Source organism: Daktulosphaira vitifoliae, unplaced genomic scaffold, assembly GCF_025091365.1.
Source record: "Daktulosphaira vitifoliae isolate Bord-2020 unplaced genomic scaffold, ASM2509136v1 Scaffold_2, whole genome shotgun sequence".
NCBI lineage: Eukaryota > Metazoa > Arthropoda > Insecta > Hemiptera > Phylloxeridae > Daktulosphaira > Daktulosphaira vitifoliae.
The window spans coordinates 34,949,558-34,970,133 of NW_026099573.1; the positions used below are offsets into that span (position 1 = coordinate 34,949,558).

Consider the following 20,576-nt stretch of genomic DNA (forward strand, 5'->3'; position numbering starts at 1 on the left):
TATGGTTATCTAGATATTTATCGGCAATTGTATTTTGGAGTTTCCGTGCACAGATCTTTATCTTCTCTTCATTGATTTTCATTTTAAAGGCCTTAAACGTCTTTGCCATTTCGTTGATAGTTCTCTGTAAATCTCCTTCACTCTCAGTTATTATTACTATTTCATCAGCAAAACGTATCATAGTAATAGTTTCACCTCCAATTCTAATACCAATTTGTTGTTTTACTAAATTCGTCTTCACAATATTAATTATTTTTTCTACGTTACAGTTGAACAAGAGTGGTGATAGAGTACATCTTTGCCGCACTCCTTTTTTATCTTTACATTAAATACAACTATAAATTACTTTTCCAACTTTATCTCCCTACATTCTAATACTACACGTAATTACACTTCTTCCTTTTCACAATCAAATGTTAATCTTAATAGACATTTAAATATTTACTACCAAAATGTACGTGGTCTAAGGACTAAACTCGTCAATTTGCGTTGCTCTATTCCTATGTTTCTCTCCTATGATATTATCCTAACGGAAACTTGGCTATCTCCTGACATTTCAGACTCTGAACTAGGATTACATAATTTCATTATTTTCAGGCTTGATAGAAATATCAACAGCAGTAACCTTTCTCGTGGTGGTGGAGTTCTCATTGCAGTAAAATGCTCGATTCCCTCATCCCCCATTACAATAATTAATTCAAGCGTAGAACATATTTTTGTCCTTCTCACAATTAACCACTCTACTCTCCTAATTGGATGCACATACTTACCTCCATCTAGTCCGTTACCAATTATTGAATCCCATCTTGCATCAATCGAACAACTGCTATCTAATCACCAGCCAGATGAAATTATTATCTGCGGTGATTATAACATGCCAGGTATTTCATGGGCATCTGATGAGTTTGGCCTTTCAGCAAGTGGCAATTTTACCCCAACCTCCACTCTAATTATTGATTCTTTCTCCTTCTTAAACTTTTATCAATTCAACCATACTACTAATTGTACAGGCAACATCCTCGATTTAGTCCTATCCACTTCTAAGAACTTGTCAGTCGACAAAGCCACTTCGCCTCTCATCAAACCCGATCTTTACCATCCTCCTTTATGTATCCTGTACCATTATCCCAAACCACCTAAACTAAATACTACACATTCTTATTTTGACTTTAAAATCGGTGACTATTCCTCTATTTCTAAATTCATTGACTCATTTAATTGGGAGACCACTTTTTCGCTCTACTCTATTAACGATGCCGCCACTGTTTTCAACGATGCTCTACTTAACGCTATTCAGAATTTCATTCCAAAAAAAACCTTCAGAAACCCGAAATTTCCCCGTTGGGTATCACCTACTCTAAAGTCCTTAATAATCAAAAAAAAATATGCTCATAAACAGTTTAAAAAAACAAATCTTCCTTCTGACTATTCTGTTTTCTCTCATCTACGAGCCAAATGTAAACAACTATCCCTTAGTAATTACCGTTCTTACATCAGTAACACTGAGCGCTCTCTCTCAACTAACCCCTCCTTATTCTGGAAATATACCAGAGACCTCAAACAACATTCACAAATCCCTTCCACCGTCCATCTTTTTGATGAAGTATCAAATTCACCCTTGAAAAATGCCAATCTCTTTTCTAAATTCTTCTCCTCGGTTTTTAAACCTCCAAATACTTTCTCCACTTCCATTTCTACTCCTCAAGTTACCAAAAATTACCAATTTAATCTTCCATCAAACTGTTCTTTTTCAATATTTGATGTACATTATGCTCTTGAATCCTTAAAAAACAACCACTCCAATGGTCCTGATAATATTTCGGCCCAGTTACTTTATAGATGTCGTGACTCCCTAGCACAACCACTTTTTTTCCTCTTTCAACGTTCCCTAAATGAGGGAGTTTTTCCTACTGTCTGGAAAACTTGCTCTATTACACCAATCCTTAAATCCGGTGATCCATCCGACATTACTAACTACAGGCCTATATCCATTCTCCCTCATATAGCTAAAATTTTTGAGTCCCTGGTTTTTACCTCCATCAAAAGAAATGTTAATCATCTCCTCAGTGACAACCAACATGGCTTTCGTCCTAGGAAATCATCAGTAACTAGCAGTCTCGTCTTTTCTACCTATATCCTAGATAATATTGAATCCGGCTCACAAGTTGACGTGATATTTACTGATTTCAAAAAAGCCTTTGATACCGTTGATCACGGCACTCTAATTAAAATATTACATAACCTTGGTTTTGGCAATCCACTACTCGCATGGTTGTCATCTTATATAGACTCCAGAAGGCAATTTGTCTCGATCAATGGTATGATTTCTGATCTTTGCATCATTCCTTCTGGTGTTCCTCAAGGTGGTCATCTCAGCCCACTCTTGTTCACCCTCTATGTCAACTCCCTTTCCGATTTACTACTTAACTCTAAAGTACTTCTTTTTGCCGATGACATTAAACTTTTTCTTAACATAAATTCACCATCTGACTGTTTACTCCTTCAATCCGACCTCGACACTTTCTCCAATTGGGCCATGGAGCTCAACCTATCTCTTAATACCAGCAAATGCCACATAATGTCGTTCTCCCGCAAATTCTCCCCCTTACACCACTCCTACTTCCTCCAAGGCTCACTTCTCAACCGTGTTTCCGTTATCAAAGACCTCGGTATTTATTACACTCCTACTCTTTCCTTTGAATTCCATATGAATAATATTATTGGTAGAGCCCTAAAAGTATTAGGCTTTATTAAAAGAAACACTTCTAACTTCTCCTCTCCTTCCTGTCTCCGTGTCCTCTATCTTTCCTTGGTCCGATCTATACTAGAGTATGGTGTTGTGGTATGGCACCCTTACCTTACTAAAGACATTATAAGAATGGAAAGAGTGCAAAATAAATTCCTTTCTTACGCTGCCTTCCTTTTGAAAATAAATCATCCTCCTCATGACTACTCCACTATTCGCACCGCTATCCGACTTCCTTCCTTAGCCTCCCGCAGAGAAGATGCTGACATCTCATTCATAAAATCCCTTCTCAATGGTTCCATTGATTCTCCTGAACTTCTATCCAAAATATACTTTCGTGTCCCTTCCTTTAACACAAGAAACCACTCCCTTTTCAAACTTCCCTTTCATTCCACCTCATATGGCCAAAACCACCCACTACACAGAATACTTAGACGACTTGATGAGTTTAGTCTAGACCCATTTTGTGTTTAGTTATAATTCTACGCTGCTAATTAAAATAATTTATATTGTACATAGTATTAATGTCTTGTTGTATATATTCAAATTTAGCTTTTAACGTTTTTAGTTTGTAGTACTTTGTTGCTGTATCAAAATAATTAACCTTACATTTAATGTTTGCTTCCTTTTGTAAAATTGCCTGTTTAGGCGTTAGAAAATAAAATAAATAAATAAATTAATTAATTAATTGTAAAGGAGTGCATTATTTTAAGGTCTTGTTGTTCCACTCCTACTTCTTGCATTGTATAAAACAATATATTCCAGTTTACATTATCAAACTTTGTTCCTTTCAATCTGTTTTCTATGAGCACTCGAAGTCCGAAAATTGCTTCTCTTGTGACTCTTTGTTCCTGAACCCATATTGATCTTTTTTTAAAAAGAATTTTATTTTCTTCTCTATATGGCTATTAATAATTTTTGTAAGAATTTTGATGCATGCGTGAGTAAGCTCAGTGTTCTGAATTGGTTATATATATTTATTTTTTTTTTTTTTTTTTTTGGATAGTCACAATTATGTTATTGCAATAGTCATCTGGAATTTCTCCCTTCTCGTATATGTCTTTAGTGAGATCATATAAAGCTTCTTTTACTATATAGCTGCTGTTTTGGAGCATCTCCGCTGGTATGTAATGAATTTCCAGTGCTTTTTTTGGTTTGTATTCACTCGGTGCAGTATCAAATTCTGATCTTAATAGATATGCTCATCGTTGTCGAACCCTTTATTTCCAAGTTCTCTAGTTTTTCTTCATCATATTGTTCTTCAAGGTATTCTTTCCATCTATTTGTTATCTGGGCGTCATCAATTAGCAATTTATCATCTTTATTCTTTATAGTTATATGAACTTGTTTATTTCCTACGACATTTAAAATTTTACGATAGGCTCTGTTTTGATTCTCTTAAAAAGTATCTCAATTTCCTCACATTGCTCTTCTAACCAAGTTTCTTTCGCTTTTCTAACCTCTCTATTTACTTGATTTCATAATTGCCTATACCTTAGTCTCCCTTCCGTAGTTTTGTTGTTTTTATATTTTCTTCTTTTTTCTATACTTTGAATAACTTCCATATTCATCCAGCTTTTTTTTTACTTTTTTTTGTATTTTCTTAATGTAGAATCTGCTGCACTTCTAATTGTGGTTTTAATATTTTGCCATATTTGATTCACTGTTATTGGTATAGTATAATTTTTATTTTCATAGTTCTGATATTTCATTTCCAGTTGATTTCTGTACTTTTCTACTACTTCTTCGTTTTTTGTGATAGTATATTGTATTGACAATCTTTTGTTTTTTCATGTGTCTTTTTCTTATAACGAAGTTCACACTTCATTGCTAGTAAATTATGGTCACTATCACAATCAGCACTCAGGTACAATTTGCTGAATTTAACTTGGTTTTTAAATCTATTTTTAACTAGTATATAATCTGTTTGATAGCGAGCAATATCTCCAGGGTTTTTTCAAGTTTTCCTTCTTCTATTATGGCTTTGGAAACGGGCGTTTGTTACTATTAGACCCCATTCTCTACAAAACTCTATAAGTCTTTCTCCTTTGCACATTTAGTTTTCCTAATCCAAATTGGCCAACTTCTCTTCCCTCTTTTCCTTCTCCAACGATAGTATTAAAATCTCCAATGGCAATTACATTATCGTAAGTTTCATTAATTATTCTATGCCAGCGTATACTTCTTCAGCGATTTCTTCTTCATATGAATTGAAAATAGGCGTATACACTTGTATTATTATAATGTTGGTAGGGATGGATTTGTATTTGATAAGTAGTAATCGGCTATTATAGGTCACAAAATTTGTAACTCTATTCCCCATTTATTATTTAGAATAATTCTAACTCCATTTTGTCCATTTATGCTATGGCAATAAATAATTTTATAATCGCCACTCTATAAATCTCCATTATTTGGCCATCTCATCTCACACAGTCCTAAGCTATCAATGTCTAGCTTTTTCATTTCCATCTTGATGTTCTCTAGATTCCCTCCTTGGAGCATGATTCGTACATTACAAGTACCTATCTTATGGATTTTTTTTTTGTTTTCACGTTATAAATGGCTACCGTTGCTATTTTCGTGTTAAAATTCTGGATTTTATTATTTACATTTTTAACTTTATAATGCTTTAACTTATTGAAAAGTGTATGGATCAATAAAAAAATTTTTATGAGATATAATATTTATATCCCTTATTCATTCGACATACTTTAACTTAATCATGATATAAATAAGGAAATAGCAGATCATGTAGCTTTTGTAATAATCCACCAAGTTTTTAAAATTAAAAACTATCTAAAGATTTGCATCGAAGCTTTTTTTTAAGATAGTGATTTTAATCACTGTCAGATATTATTATACTTGTCCCAACTATGCCACGTCACCCCTGTACCGTAAATATTATTATGTGATCGATATACTACAATTAAAAAAATAATTACTGTTATGATGTCCTCCTCTATACAATCGAAAATCTTCATGCATATGAAATGATACTTGAACTGGACCATTTTCCATAATTTCTCTCATAATTATTTCTGGATTTGAACGAGGAAGCAAAGAAAAACTACGAACTAATTAAAGTAAAAAAATCAATTTTTTATAAAATGGTTTTTGTTTGTGATACTTGACAAATTTTTATAGTGTAACAGTCGTTAAAAATTTTATATTTTACACGAATAGATATACTTTTAAACACAGTTTGTTCTTCTCTATAGTATTTTGGATTAGAGCATTTTATTCCTTTACAAGCTGGTGTTCTACTTCCAAACGTACTACTTTTATTTAGTTCGCTTTCCATCAATGGTCGAATTTGATATGGCTGACAACCCTAACAAATACATGATCATAAAAGTTTATTTAATTCAATTTAATTCATGATAGTATCAGTTAATTTTTTTTTTTTTTGACGTACTATACTCCTTCAATGCATTTGTCATTGATAATATTAAAAAAAATAACGTCATCAAAGATACAAGAATTTAGTTAAACAGAGACTTTTCTCTAATAGTAAAAAATTGTTAGTAAGATATTGTAAGATATCCAGTTATTGGTTAATAAAATTGTTTTACAAATAAATAGTGCTAATTACGTGTTTATACTGATCACTTATAACCAGATCTATAAGACACTTTGAAAAGTATTTGAAATATAGATACAGTTACTCTATAAAAAATTATTTAGAACAATTAATATAATAGAACAATTTTAATAATTGATCCACAAATTATTTGTACACAAATATAGTGGATCTTAAAAGTGAATTGCGATGAATTTAACACAGTTTAATTTATGACCAAAATTTTATATTTATTTTTAATTTAATTAATATTATTAAGGAGCTTCATTAATTACTAGATCTAAATGTTTTTATTCATGAAATAAATACGCAAATTTTAAAGTATATTAAACCGGCTATTTTAAATAACTTTCATTATATAAATAAAAATGCAGAAATCTTTGACAGATTAATAAAATACAAATGTTAGGTTGTATATATACTGTAATTATAAAATATCATGAACAGAGTGTGATGCTCTACCTTGTGTAAAATACATCATATGTCGTTATAGCCTAACTGCTTGTGTAATCAACACTGGTTAAAACAAGTAATACTATGTGCGTTACGTTATGTAGATTAATTAGTTAATATTGTGTAAATAGCTCTCTATCTAAAAATGCTATCTGTTTCAATGTTTTCAAACAATAAAAGTAAAAAAATTGTTATCAGTCTATTTCATAATAACAGATGCCCAACGTAGTAGTATAGATCATAAGACAAGTGTAGATAATAGACAGTGTCTATCATACAAAAGGCGGATGTTTTGTGGTAAGAGGGGCGCAATTCATCCGAAAAATATTAACTACCATCTTTTATTTTTGTTAAACTTATGTAGGTTTAAAAATTTAATTAATATTTTTTTTTTTCATAAGAAATTTTATAAGATATTTTTTTTTGATAACACCATGGCAGCCCATGAGTGATAATAACGTTTGCGTTTTAAACAAACCGCATTCATCTTCTTACCTTAACTACAATTGTAGTGGTTTCCTTTTGCCAATTCTCACTTTGTTATGTATTTAAAAGTACTTATTTTAAATAAAAACTAGTTATGTTATAACTGTAAAAACTTTATTTTAAAAATCATAACAGCGTGTTTTTTTACTAAATCTAAACATCTTAATGAGAGTGAGAACGATGCTACAAGCTGTTTAACAGTGCAGCCACTAATATATAACACACTTCTGTCATTACAGTACAGAGGCCGTGATGTTATGAACTATTGCACAAGTCTTGATGATCAGCATATAGTTGACTACTCGACTCGTGCATATTCGGGTCAATATTATTAAATATAATCATTCGTAATTCCGTCGTTGTATTACTAAGTGTATTTACTACTTTTGACTCTAATTATAAAATTTACATTGAACATTAGATATTATTACTTGCACACTGGGGCGCAGTATTTTAAAACGCTATAAACTAATGCCAAGGATGAAATTCGAATGACGTTAGCCCTACATCCCCAGGTTGTTCCTACCAGTTTTCTGATGATATTATTTCGTGTTTTCAACTTGTCTTTTACTCCTTCTAGGTGTTGTTTAAAAGTTAATGATCTGTCAAACTTATTGCCTAGGTATTTTGACATCATTGATATGTGTATACTCGCCTACAGAAGCGGGTGAAGAAGACTTAAAGGATTTATTCTATGATGAACTAGAAAGAGTATTCAATGGGCAATCAGGATACTGTATAAAAATCATTTTAGGAGAATTTAACGCTCGATTGGGTCAAGAGACTATACATAAACCTAAAATAGGCAATGAGAGTGTACATTAGGGTGGCCCTCAAATTTGGGACAGATCCGTTAAGGTTCACCCGTGCCCCCGGGCCTATTAAGTTGAGTCGAAGAGTCAAATTTAATAGAAATAACTGATCTATGTCTCGTAACTTTTTTTTCTCTTAACTTAGAATTATAAAAGTAAAACTCAAGTAAAGGAAATTTTACAAGAAATTCAAAAATAATAACTTCAATGCTGTTTTCTCAATAAATAACCCACAAAAACACTACATACAGTAAAAAACATGTGAAAGTCTTAAAATACGTTATAACTGATTTTGTTGATTTTTAATTATTTATTTTCATTTTATTTTTTGGAAAACGCATATTCGTTTAAAAAAAGATTCTAGAAGTTTAATTTTTTATGCCAAGTACGATAATTATATTAGATTTATTATTTTATGGACAGTTAATTAATGATTAATTACAAATTTAACAGTTTAATTTAATTGTTATTAACAATTTTTAATTTATTTTTTTTTAAATAATAATAACTTTAAAAAAAATATTTTAACAATAATTAAATTATATTATTATAATATATTTGTTGATAATGTACTTTTTTACAATTAGGAAATTTTTTCCGATAATTACTTACTGTTTGTAAAACGTATTGTTTCTGTTATTCATTTGTAGTTAATATATTAATGCAGTCTTAGATTAATTTAATGCCACGCTAGGCGGTATCATTAATGACTTGTAATTTACTTATAGTATTTAAAGCATTTATGTAACTGTTGTTCGAACTCCAAAATGATGGATCAATTTTCAAAAAATCAGTGTTCAGATGAAATAGTTGTAAATTTGATGGTATCTTACTACCAGTAATTTCGTGGTAATAATTACCAATAATATAAATATTAGTTCGTAATACTTTAAAGACGCTAAAAGTATTGTACATTTGTGATTAAAACGTATCATTTAATATATAATAATAAACAGGTATAATATATTTAACGTGTTCACAAATTGTCTGCTGCATTTATATGACACAAATTATGTCAGTTGTCGAAAATAACTCAAATATACTTATCTTTAATAATAATATAATTGGTACTATCTTAAAGTAATTCAGTAAACCAAAATTGATATATTGATACGACAAAATGTAATAATACAATCAATTTTGTTAAATTTGTAATTAATCATTAATTAACTGTCCATAAAATAATAAATCTAATATAATTATCGTACTTGGCATAAAAAATTAAACTTCTAGAATCTTTTTTTAAACGAATATGCGTTTTCCAAAAAATAAAATGAAAATAAATAATTAAAAATCAACAAAATCAGTTATAACGTATTTTAAGACTTTTACATGTTTTTTACTGTATGTAGTGTTTTTGTGGGCTATTTATTGAGAAAACAACATTGAAGTTATTATTTTTGAATTTCTTGTAAAATTTCCTTTACTTGAGTTTTACTTTTATTATTCTAAGTTAAGAGAAAAAAAAGTTATGATACATAGATCAGTTATTTCTATTAAATTTGACTCTTCGACTCAACTTAATAGGCCCGGGGGCACGGGTGAACCTTAACGGATCTGTCCCAAATTTTGCACAGCTCATTTTTTTGACCATTAAAAAAAAATTAAGGGGTAGCGTAAAAAAAAAAAAAGACATTTGATTTTTGAGGGCCACCCTAGTGTACATGATATGAGTAATGGAAACGGTACCAGATTAATTGAATTCGCAATAGCTAATGATAGTAGTAGTTTCTTTCCCAGGAAGAATATAAATAAATTCACGTGGACCGCACCACACGGAACATATCAAAGTCAAATAGACCATATATTGGTTGATAAAGTACATAGATCATGTGTAAAGGATGTAAGATCGAAAAGAGAATAGTGACTCAAATCATTTTCTAGTGCTAGTTAAAGTAAAAATAATATTATCAAACCAGTGGAAAGCGAAAAATAAATAATCTTAGGTTCGACGTGGACAAATTATGAGATGAAAGCATATCAGAATAGGAAAAGGAAATTCAAAGTACGTGGGAAATAATTAAGAACTCAGTTCTGGGGGTGTCGGATAGCGTAATTAAACAACCGCTTAGGTCGAAAACAAAGCACTGGTTCAATCTAAAGTGTGCAGAAGTCATTGAACTACGCAGTGATGATAGATTGCAAGTGAATAAATTATCAACTCAATTAATGTGGAGATATATGAAAAATGGAGGAAAAAAGTACATAAAGTGATATGACAGGAAAATATTGAAAAATTGGAAAGTTTTAGATACAACGCCAAGGAGTATTTTAGGCAGTGTAAAACTTTAAAAAATGGATATAAGCCAACAACGCAATTTATTGTAAACAGAGAAGGGAAGTTAGTTTCAAATAGTAGAAATTAAAGCAGAGGAATTTCTGAAATGTTTGACCAACTACTGAATAGTGAACCTAGTGTAACCCAAGAAGAAGTCGAAGAAGGGGAACCGACAATCAACAGCTTAGAAAACGAAGAAGTGGATCCAAGCAGAGCAGAAATTGATGTGATCCTTAAATCAATTAAGAATAATAAGGGTGAAGGAGAAAACCGAATTTGCGGAGAGTTACTAAAACTAGGAGGTCCTAGGGTAACTGAGGAGATATTTAATCTTATATCTAGGATATGATACAAATAAGAAATCCCAATCGAATGGTGAACATCAGTTGTTTATCCAATATTTAAAAAAGATGACCCTAAATGCGCTGAAAACTATAGAGGTATATCTATTTTAGATGTGGGATATAAGGTTCTATCTATGTTCCTTCTAAGAATAATACAGGGTATATCGGAGCGAGTGATTGGAGATTACCAGTGTGGCTTTAGAAAAGGTAAGTCAACCATAGATCATATATTCACGTTTCGGCAAATCATAAGTAAACATTATGAATATAATAAAGATATACATATAGTGTTTGTGGATTTTAAGCAAGCCAATGACAATACAATTAGGAGTAAATTATAGATAAGCTTGATAAATTTAGGTTTTCCAACTAAAATAGTAAATTTAATAACATTATGCAACACAAAATGTGTGATCCGGGTACAAGGGTAGCTGTCAGATGCGTTTGAAGTAAGTAAAGGACTAAGACAAGGTAATGCGCTATCACCGGTGCTATTTAATTTAACTATAGAAAGTGTGATAAAGAGAATATCACAGCGACAAACAATGGAAGTAAATGAAAATCATATTCTACTAGCCTATGCTGACGATAAAATAATTTTGGGCGATGCGAAGCAGGATACCATAAACAGTATGTCAATCTTAATGGAAATATGCAAGTATATGGGGCTCTCGATAAATCAGGAAAAAACCAAGTATATGTTCATGGCTAGAAAAGTACGAGATGTTGAAGATGAATCCGACTAAGAAGTTAATGGACTATTCTTTCAACAAGTACAGGACTTCAAAAACCTCGGTGTTAACATAAATAATAGAAACTATATGCACAATGAAATTAAACTCCGTCTAAAAGTTGGAAATGGATGTTATTTTGTTATGGCACATCTGTTTAAGTCAAAATTATTGTCTAAGAAATCTAAGGAGAAACTTTATACTACGTATTTCAGAACAATTGTATCATATGCATGTTGTACCTGGGCTACAACAGTAGGAGATGAAAATATGCTAAATATCTTTGAAAGAGAGGTGTTAAGGAAAATTTATGGCCCCTTCTACAACCCTGAAACTTAAGTGTGGGAGAGAAGATCAAATGAACAGGTACAACAATTATATGGAAAAGGAAGTATAGTACAATTTGTTAAAGGAGTAAGAATAGAATGGGCAGATCATGTCTGGAGAGCCGACAACAGTATTGTCAAGACAGTACTTGTGAATAATTTAAACAAGAAAAGACTACGCGGTAGACCGAAGCAACGGTGGTTAGATGTAGTAAAAAGATACCTACAGGGTTGAGACCAGAGTGTCATGGCAACTTAAATCATGTGTATAATAGAGAAGAGTGGAAAGTAGTATTGGTCTATAATACTTTAAAAAAAAAAAAATTCAATAACAAATATTATGAGGATAACACAACCTTTGGAAAACTCAATTAATCTATTTGAATTATTCTATGGATTTATTTAAAATGTTCTTATGTTTGTATGAATTTTGTTGTAACTAGTTATTAAATTTAACATTAATAGCCTTACATCACTTGGTACAAAAGTTGGATGTTCTGGATATGTCCCTCCTGTCACTAAACCTTCATGAAGAACAAATCGCCAAGCATTCAAAATATGTCCACCGTTACACCCACAACAATTTGTACAACATGACAACAAATGCATAGGTGATAATTTGTCCTGAAACTTACCTCCAGATTTTATACATCTACGGTCTGTTATTACATCAGCAACAGCAATCGCCTAAAACCAAAATTAAGAATAACTAAAATTGATCTCTATTTCGTATAATTTTAACAGTTTAATTTTTTTTTAACTATTCTAAATAATACTTCATGTATACAACTGTTATTACTTGATATAAGCTCTTACCCAACCAGATTTACAAATTCCTTGATTTTTTACTTTTCCTATGAAAGGACATATTTTCCCCCATTTGATTCGAGCATCAAAAAATGCAGGGATGTCTCCATGAGATGTCAGTATTGGTACAGTTTGTATGGTGGGCTTCTCACCTCCAGAAAAACGTATGATTTTATCTGTCACAGAGTGTTTTGAGGTACCAGATGTAATTGAGACGGCTATCATCTGTAATATATCAAAGTGTAACTCATGATTTAGCTTTATTATTTTTTTTTTAATACTTGTTAACTTTATCCTAAAAATGAGTACAGATCAGTACTGGATCCAAAGTTTAAGAAAATTTACATGTATGACCTTATGATAAAAAAAAAATTAGGGAGGAGTAAATTACATGTAATGAGACTCTCTAAAAATTTTATTGAAATTGCGTCAATACTGAAAACCAAGATCAATATTATACGTGAAAATTCCTGCAAAAATTAAAAGAAAACTACAAAAACTTAAGCAAATAAAATAAGTTATATAGTCATTAAATTTACCTTTTGTTCATTCCATAACTACGTAAAATACCATAAGAAAATTGATAATTTGTATGATTTATAATGCGTATAATATTACACAGTTTGTTACAAGAGCAAAATGGTAGGGTCGTTCTAGGAATAGTCAAGGTTATTAAGGACGACGACGACGGTAGCCACTATTTAACCTTAACATACAGCATACTACTATGAAGTATGTTATTACGATGTATGACAGAGCTTCGTTTATCGATATAATAACTATAAATCGTGTAAGCATATTTTTTATTTCTTTGACAAACTGATAACTATTACACATACACACACACACACACACACACACACACGGTTGTCAAAGATCAGCGGATAAACGACTCAGAGCTGAGTGATAGGATAGTAACGTGGGCCGATGTTCGAACCTTCGGTAAGGCTGATGAAACAGTTGAAGCGGCGGCACGTTAAGGACCATAAACACACCAATAGCAGTATACAGGTGTGATGGTACATAATAAGAATCAACGACAAGAATAATGGCAACGAGTCTGAATGTTTGAAGTCATGTTGTGTTAATGTTCACACTATAGTTTTTCAAACCATGCTATATTTTTCCAAAAATCTGTTATAGTAATTCGTTAAACCTAGAATGACCTCAGACGTTTAACGTTTTAAGTTGGGTTTAATTTAGCATAGCTTTTATTTTAGTTAAATCTTTCTCAATACCTTGTGTTTTAAGTGAAAACCCTAAAACCCTAAAAACAGAAAACTCTGTCTAAATAGCTTTGAGTGTTGTACTAGTGAGCGATTTAATAGTATATGAAAATTATATATTTACTTTATTTATTATATTTATATATTTATTTGTATCTACTAAAAAGTGGATGTTAAATCAATTTTTGAGATGCACCTAGTTTTTATACTATCATGTAGGATATTTTAGATTCTAGCCTATGATGGGTATGTAGCGACCATGGAACGATCGAGAATCTTCGCGACAGATAGGCAACACAAAATTCATATACGTGGAATATTCTCGATTAATAAAAGAATACTCTAAAACACTACACAATATAAAAAGGCACGACATCAATCAACTAATCAGTCATAAGTTAGTTAGTTCGCCACAAGTAGACAGTTAGTACACTTAGTGCATACATACATTGTAAAATTTTAAAAGTATTTAAATAATAAACCGTCTATCATTTTTCTATTTTTTACGTAAATCGGTGTTTTTATATATTGCTTAATCAATACGCGAAACACCAAAAGTAGATTGCAGATTCTAATAGGAGTACCGTGGTGCGCTAGCCATGATAAATTTTTTTACACAAAAACTATTACTTCACAATTAGTAGTATAACAAATATAAAGTAAATATTATAATTTTTAAAATAAATTTAATTTAAAAATGGTCAATAGTAGTAAAATGTAATAAGTATAATATTAATATTTGGTGGCATTGTTATCACAGTAAAATAATTAAAATTATATCATAATTATTCAGTTTTATCTTTATTACTATTGTTAATATTAATATTAATGAAATTCTGTTATTAATTATAGGACGTAATGTATAACTATCATATAAAATTTCATATTTGTGTTAAAGTTCAATAAACTAAACATACTCAAAATTTTGACACTAAATATATTATAGCATTATCTCAATATTTTAAAATCTTAGTATCACTAAATAAATAAAATATAAGTCTAAAAATATACTTCAGTTCCCGAACGGATGCGCGACTGTGCATACGTACGTTCACCGCTCACGACAAAAGTAAAACAGATTTCTCAAATCTTAACGGTTTTTAAGAAATAGTTTACACGCACAATTCAAGAAATCTAATTTTCATCTATGCTGCATGATCAGTTTCAACTCAATTGTCAATTACTAATGCTAAGAGAGGAAAAGTAATCTTTTTAATTGGGAAAACTAATTATCAATAGGTATAATCGCTATCATCAATCCACAGGCACCGCTCACTCGGTGACCTTTGGACTGTAGAAAAGTTAGCCACAATAGTATTATTCGACAACAGTGCAGTTCTCGTAAACCAATATCTCCATAGGAGATATTGGATAATTTAATATAAATTATCCAAATTAAACACCCCAAATGTAGTAGTCAACACAGAACCTGGTTGGATCATCAAAACCAGTAAACGTCAATCTTCTTCAGAACTTTCACCCAACGCTGAAGAAAATAAAAAGAATAACCCATTCTCTACTCCAAATAGATACCATGCACTCAACGATGTTAAGGACGACACTCAAATGAATACTGAACCCACCACCATATTTATTGTAACTCCGTTAGATTACATTAAATTCTGTAACGAATTAAAAATAACTATAAGAGAAGAGGAGGAGTTTGTTTGCAAATCTACTTCAAAAAATCTTAAACTTTTCGAACAGTCATCAAACTCATAACAAAAAGTAGCCAAACTACTCAATGATAACTGTATAGAGTATTATACTTACCAATCAAAAGACCAGAAACTGTACAGTAGGGTGGCCGCTATTTACATATGAAGGAAAATTTTTGTACGAAACTTCAGGAGCGCCGGGCGTAAATTTGTTCCTTTATGTTTAAAGATAATCTCTAAAAAAATTGAGCTTTATACTACTTGATTAACTGGGCGCACATAAAGCTCAAAGTTTTGGAAAAATATGAAAAATTTCAGTGTTTTACATTTTTAGACTACAGACTTTGTTTTACGAAAAATATTATAATATATAATATTTTAGCTATTGTAATTTTCTATAAAAAAGATCTTCTTACAATTTCGCGTTTATTTAATACTTTTTGGTTAAAATAATAAAACTCGACAATACTCGTGATTTATGAAAACTTCCAACTATTTGGTTTTTTGTAATTATCTGGTTTAATTTTCGCATTACAAAAAAAATTTTAAACATAAAATTTGTTTAAAATGATATTTTAAATAAAAAATGTTATTAGATAATTTCCCTTAAAACTGATAGTTTTTGAAGTATTGATAAATATAATAAAAATATTTTATCGATATGTTCTAATTTTTATAACGTGAACTATTTTGTGCTATTTATATCATACTGTGCCATGATTTCTGGATTCCGTTTAATAAACCTGTTTACTGATAATTTTTCTAAGTACAATAACAAAAAAAAAATATCTTAGAATGACAAAGTACTATCATTAACAGAGTTATAGGACGTGATAACACAATATTTTTGTAGTTTCTGAACTTTTTATCTCTACTAGCGATTGTCTTTTTTTTATATTATAATAAGTATCAATTTTTTAATTGTGTTAAGTATGTCGTCACTTCGCCAAAAAATTTTTCTTGTTGGATTTTTTAAACACCAAATAACCGGAAGTAAATTACCTTCAAATGGTGACTGTTTACGTGTTTTATTTTATAATATGCGAATTGCCAAGCTTAACTTTAATGTCAGTGCATCATTGGTTATTGAAGAATGTGTTATATACTGGAAAAAAGCAAAAATTCCTACACAAGAACTACATAAATGTAAATTAAAACTACAAAAACTTTATGAAGTGTGGCAATCACTCTCCAAAACTATTAATAGAACAAGTGAAAGTTTGAATAAACAGCGAACTGAATTTAGCGATTCTTTAAATGATTTGTTCGATATAGCACATAGAGATGCATTAATACTTATTAAGTACGATGAGGATAAGCAATTTTTAATCAAACAGCGCGAAAAAGGACGAACAGGCTGTATGGTAGGTATTGATAAAAAAGAAGAACTATTGGAAAAAACACGACAGCTAAGGATAGAAAAAGAAAACGAAAGAAAACGCAAATCTGCAGACATTGGCATTCCTTCTACTTCAGGTATGGCCATCAAAAGTACTAATATTAAAAAAAAACTATTTATTTTTAAGAGTATTGAACCGTGAACAGTGAGGGTATGATGTATCATTCTATCCAATCGATTACAGTTCTTGACTTACAAATTTTATATTTAAGTCATATTAATAAAAATATAAGCTTTTATAAAAGGACAAAAATTATTATACTATTGTATTGTAATATTTTAGCGGAGTTTGATGTTGCCGATTCTGAGAATTGTTCATCTGATTCGCAAATTGATTGCATCGAAGAAGAAATAGTTCAAGAACAAGAAATAAAAATCTATGAAAATCCCACAAAAAGGCCCCGCAAAGAATTATTAACCTCTCGACTATCTGCAGCTTTAGATAGATGTAACGTTAGTGGGCGAGATTGTATACATTTAATTATGGCTTTTTTGGATGCTGTATCTCTAGATCCATCGTCTTATGTTTTAAATCGGACATCAATTTCAAAACAACGGGAACAATTTCGAAAAAAAAATTACATAAGAATTAAAGAAAAATTTTCTCAGCTTAATGACAAAATAGTAACAATCCATTGGGACACTAAATTACTACATGATATAAGTGGCAAATCAGTCGAAAGATTGGCTGTAATTGCTACAGGTGCTGGTACTGAACAACTTTTAGGTGTTCCAGAAATACCTGCTGCTACCGGACTTGAAATGGCATCAGCTGTATATGATACGTTGGAAAGTTGGAACTTAATAAAAAATGTCCAAGCAATTGGATTTGATACTACAGCGTCAAATACTGGCAGGATAAAAGGAGCATGCATGTTATTGGAACAAAAATTAGAAAGGGATTTATTATATTTTGGCTGCCGACATCACGTTTTAGAAATAGTATTAGCAGCTGTATTTGGGAAATCTAAATTTTCAATTTCTGGGCCTGATATCCCACTATTTAAAAGGTTCCAAGCTAATTGGTCCCAAGTAAATACAAATAATTTTGTTCCAGGCATAAATAGTTCTGAAATAAGAAGTGTTGTTGGTGATGACTTGGATAATATTTTGAAAAATTATAATATTGCTATTTATAAAAAATATCCTCGTGAAGACTATCGTGAGCTTATTGATCTTGCAATCATTTTTTTGGGTGGAATACCCCCCGGAGGTATACAATTTAAGAAACCAGGAGCCTATCACATGGCAAGGTGGATGGCTAAAGCCATATATGCATTAAAAATTTATTTATTTCGTACTGAGTTCAATTTAACTAAAAATGAAGAAAAATCATTAACTCTATTTACATGTTTTATTGTAAAATGCTACATTATATATTGGATTTATGCACCAGAGGCAATATGTGCACCATTAAAAGATATTCAGTTTTTACGAAAATTGTATCAATATAAAGATATTGATCAAAATATCTCTGAGATAGCTATTGGAAAGTTAGTCAATCATTTATACTATTTAACAAACGAATGTGTAGCTTTTTCATTGTTTGATGATAGTATAAGTGTTGATACTAAAATCAAAATGGTAGAACAAATGACAACACTTGCTGAAATTGACGAAGACAACAAAGACTACCAAATAAAAAAGCTGTCTTTAAATTTAAATCAAGTACCTTTATTTTTAGAAAAATGTGATGATGATGTATTAATATCCCTGTTTAATGGACATTCAAAAAATATTTTTCAACGATACAAAATTAAAAATTTTTTACATATACACCCATCTCAGTGGTCAAGCTCTCGCGAATACCAACAAGGTAAACAAATTATTAAGGAGCTAAAAGTAGTAAACGATTCAGCTGAAAGGGGCATAAAACTTATACAAGATTTCAATAAAAGTATAACAAGAAACGAATCACAAAAACAATTCTTGTTACAAGTAAATATATATTTTTTTTAGGTGGTACAAGATTACAGAACTCAATATCCTCAGGCGACAAAAAAAATTTTGAATCAGGCATATAATAAATAAATTCTTTGATTTCAATAGTAAATCATATAGAATATATACATATGAATATAACTGCATTTTTATTAAAATTATTTTTTTTTTAAGTGTTGTTTTGTAAAAGTATTGGGCAATTATTTTAAATATTTTTATAAATTTTTCAAAAAGTATCAGTTTTAAAGGAAATTATCTAATAACATTTTTTATTTAAAATATCATTTTAAACAAATTTATGTTTAAAATTTTTTTTGTAATGCGAAAATTAAACCAGATAATTACAAAAAACCAAATAGTTGGAAGTTTTCATAAATCACGAGTATTGTCGAGTTTTATTATTTTAACCAAAAAGTATTAAATAAACGCGAAATTGTAAGAAGACCTTTTTTATAGAAAATTACAATAGCTAAAATATTATATATTATAATATTTTTCGTAAAACAAAGTCTGTAGTCTAAAAATGTAAAACACTGAAATTTTTCATATTTTTCCAAAACTTTGAGCTTCATGTGCGCCCAGTTAATCAAGTAGTATAAAGCTCAAATTTTTTAGAGATTATCATTAGACATAAAGGAACAAATTTATACCCGGTGCTTCTCAAATTTTAAAACTTAAAAAATAGCGACCACCCTACTGTACAGAGTCATGCTAAAATATCTTCACCATACGACATCTGCCGAATATATCACCTAAGAACTGTCGGCCTATGGATTTTCTGTAAGAAACGTTACTAACATTAAAAAAAAAACCCAGCACAGGGGGTTCGCGGCACAGTGGTGACGTGGCATAGTTGGATTAAGTATAATGATATCTGACAGTGATTAAAATTATTATCAAAAAAAGACGCTTCGATGCAAATCTTTAGATAGTGTTTAATTTTAAAAAATTGGTGGATTATTTCNAAAAAACGCTTCGATGCAAATCTTTAGATAGTGTTTAATTTTAAAAAATTGGTGGATTATTCCAAAAGCTTCATAAACTGCTAGTTCCTTATTAATATCCTGATTAAGATAAAGTATGTCGAATGAAAAAGGGATTATTAAAAAATAGTATTTCCCATAAAAAAATTATATTGATCAATACACTTTTCAATAAGTTATAGCATTATAAAGTTAAAAATGTAAAACATAAAATCGAGAATTTTTACACAATAATAGCATTCGGTAGCCATTTTCACCGTGAAGACAAAATAAAGTCCGAAATTTCTTTTTACATAATAAAGAACATTACATTAGCTATAATTTAAGATATATATGAAAGTGTCACACTTTCCGGAACACTTTCAAAATTTAAGTTGAAAAAGTCAATTTTTTGTGAAAAAGTTGTCATTTTGAATCCCCCCTGTGGGCAAGTAAAGAGTCACATATAAAAAAAATATACCAAATGAAAGGTAATGATATCATGAATTTATATAAAAAAAAAATATATTGATATGTTCATTTTTGAAAAAGTTATGGCACTTTAAAGTAAAAAAAATTAAAAAATTTCGAAAATTAGCGATTTTTAAATTTGTAATTTTTTTGGAGGTTTCCCCCATTTACGGGGAACGAGGGAATTTTTTTCAATTTTTGAGGGTAATGTCTTCGACTAGATACGATTTGTGATCTTTTGACGTATCATTGAAAGAAATCGGTTTGGTGAGAGCTGAGAGTGGTAACAGACACAAAAAAAAAAAACACATCTTAGTATAATCAATACCTTCTCAGCTTCGCATCGAAGCTAA

General features: G+C 30.4%; 1 protein-coding gene across 1 annotated transcript in view; it reads right to left on the minus strand.

Annotated features, from left to right (window-relative positions):
- Positions 1 to 20,576, minus strand: part of LOC126899820 (cathepsin B-like) — a 41,947-nt gene that overhangs the window by 16,528 nt on the left and 4,843 nt on the right. The window contains exons 2-5 of the mRNA XM_050675044.1: positions 12,576 to 12,791; positions 12,231 to 12,446; positions 5,939 to 6,080; positions 5,692 to 5,823 (exon numbers count right to left, since the gene is read on the minus strand). Of these exons, the coding sequence (XP_050531001.1) occupies positions 5,692 to 5,823; positions 5,939 to 6,080; positions 12,231 to 12,446; positions 12,576 to 12,791 (706 nt within the window). The remainder of the gene's footprint in view (positions 1 to 5,691; positions 5,824 to 5,938; positions 6,081 to 12,230; positions 12,447 to 12,575; positions 12,792 to 20,576) is intronic.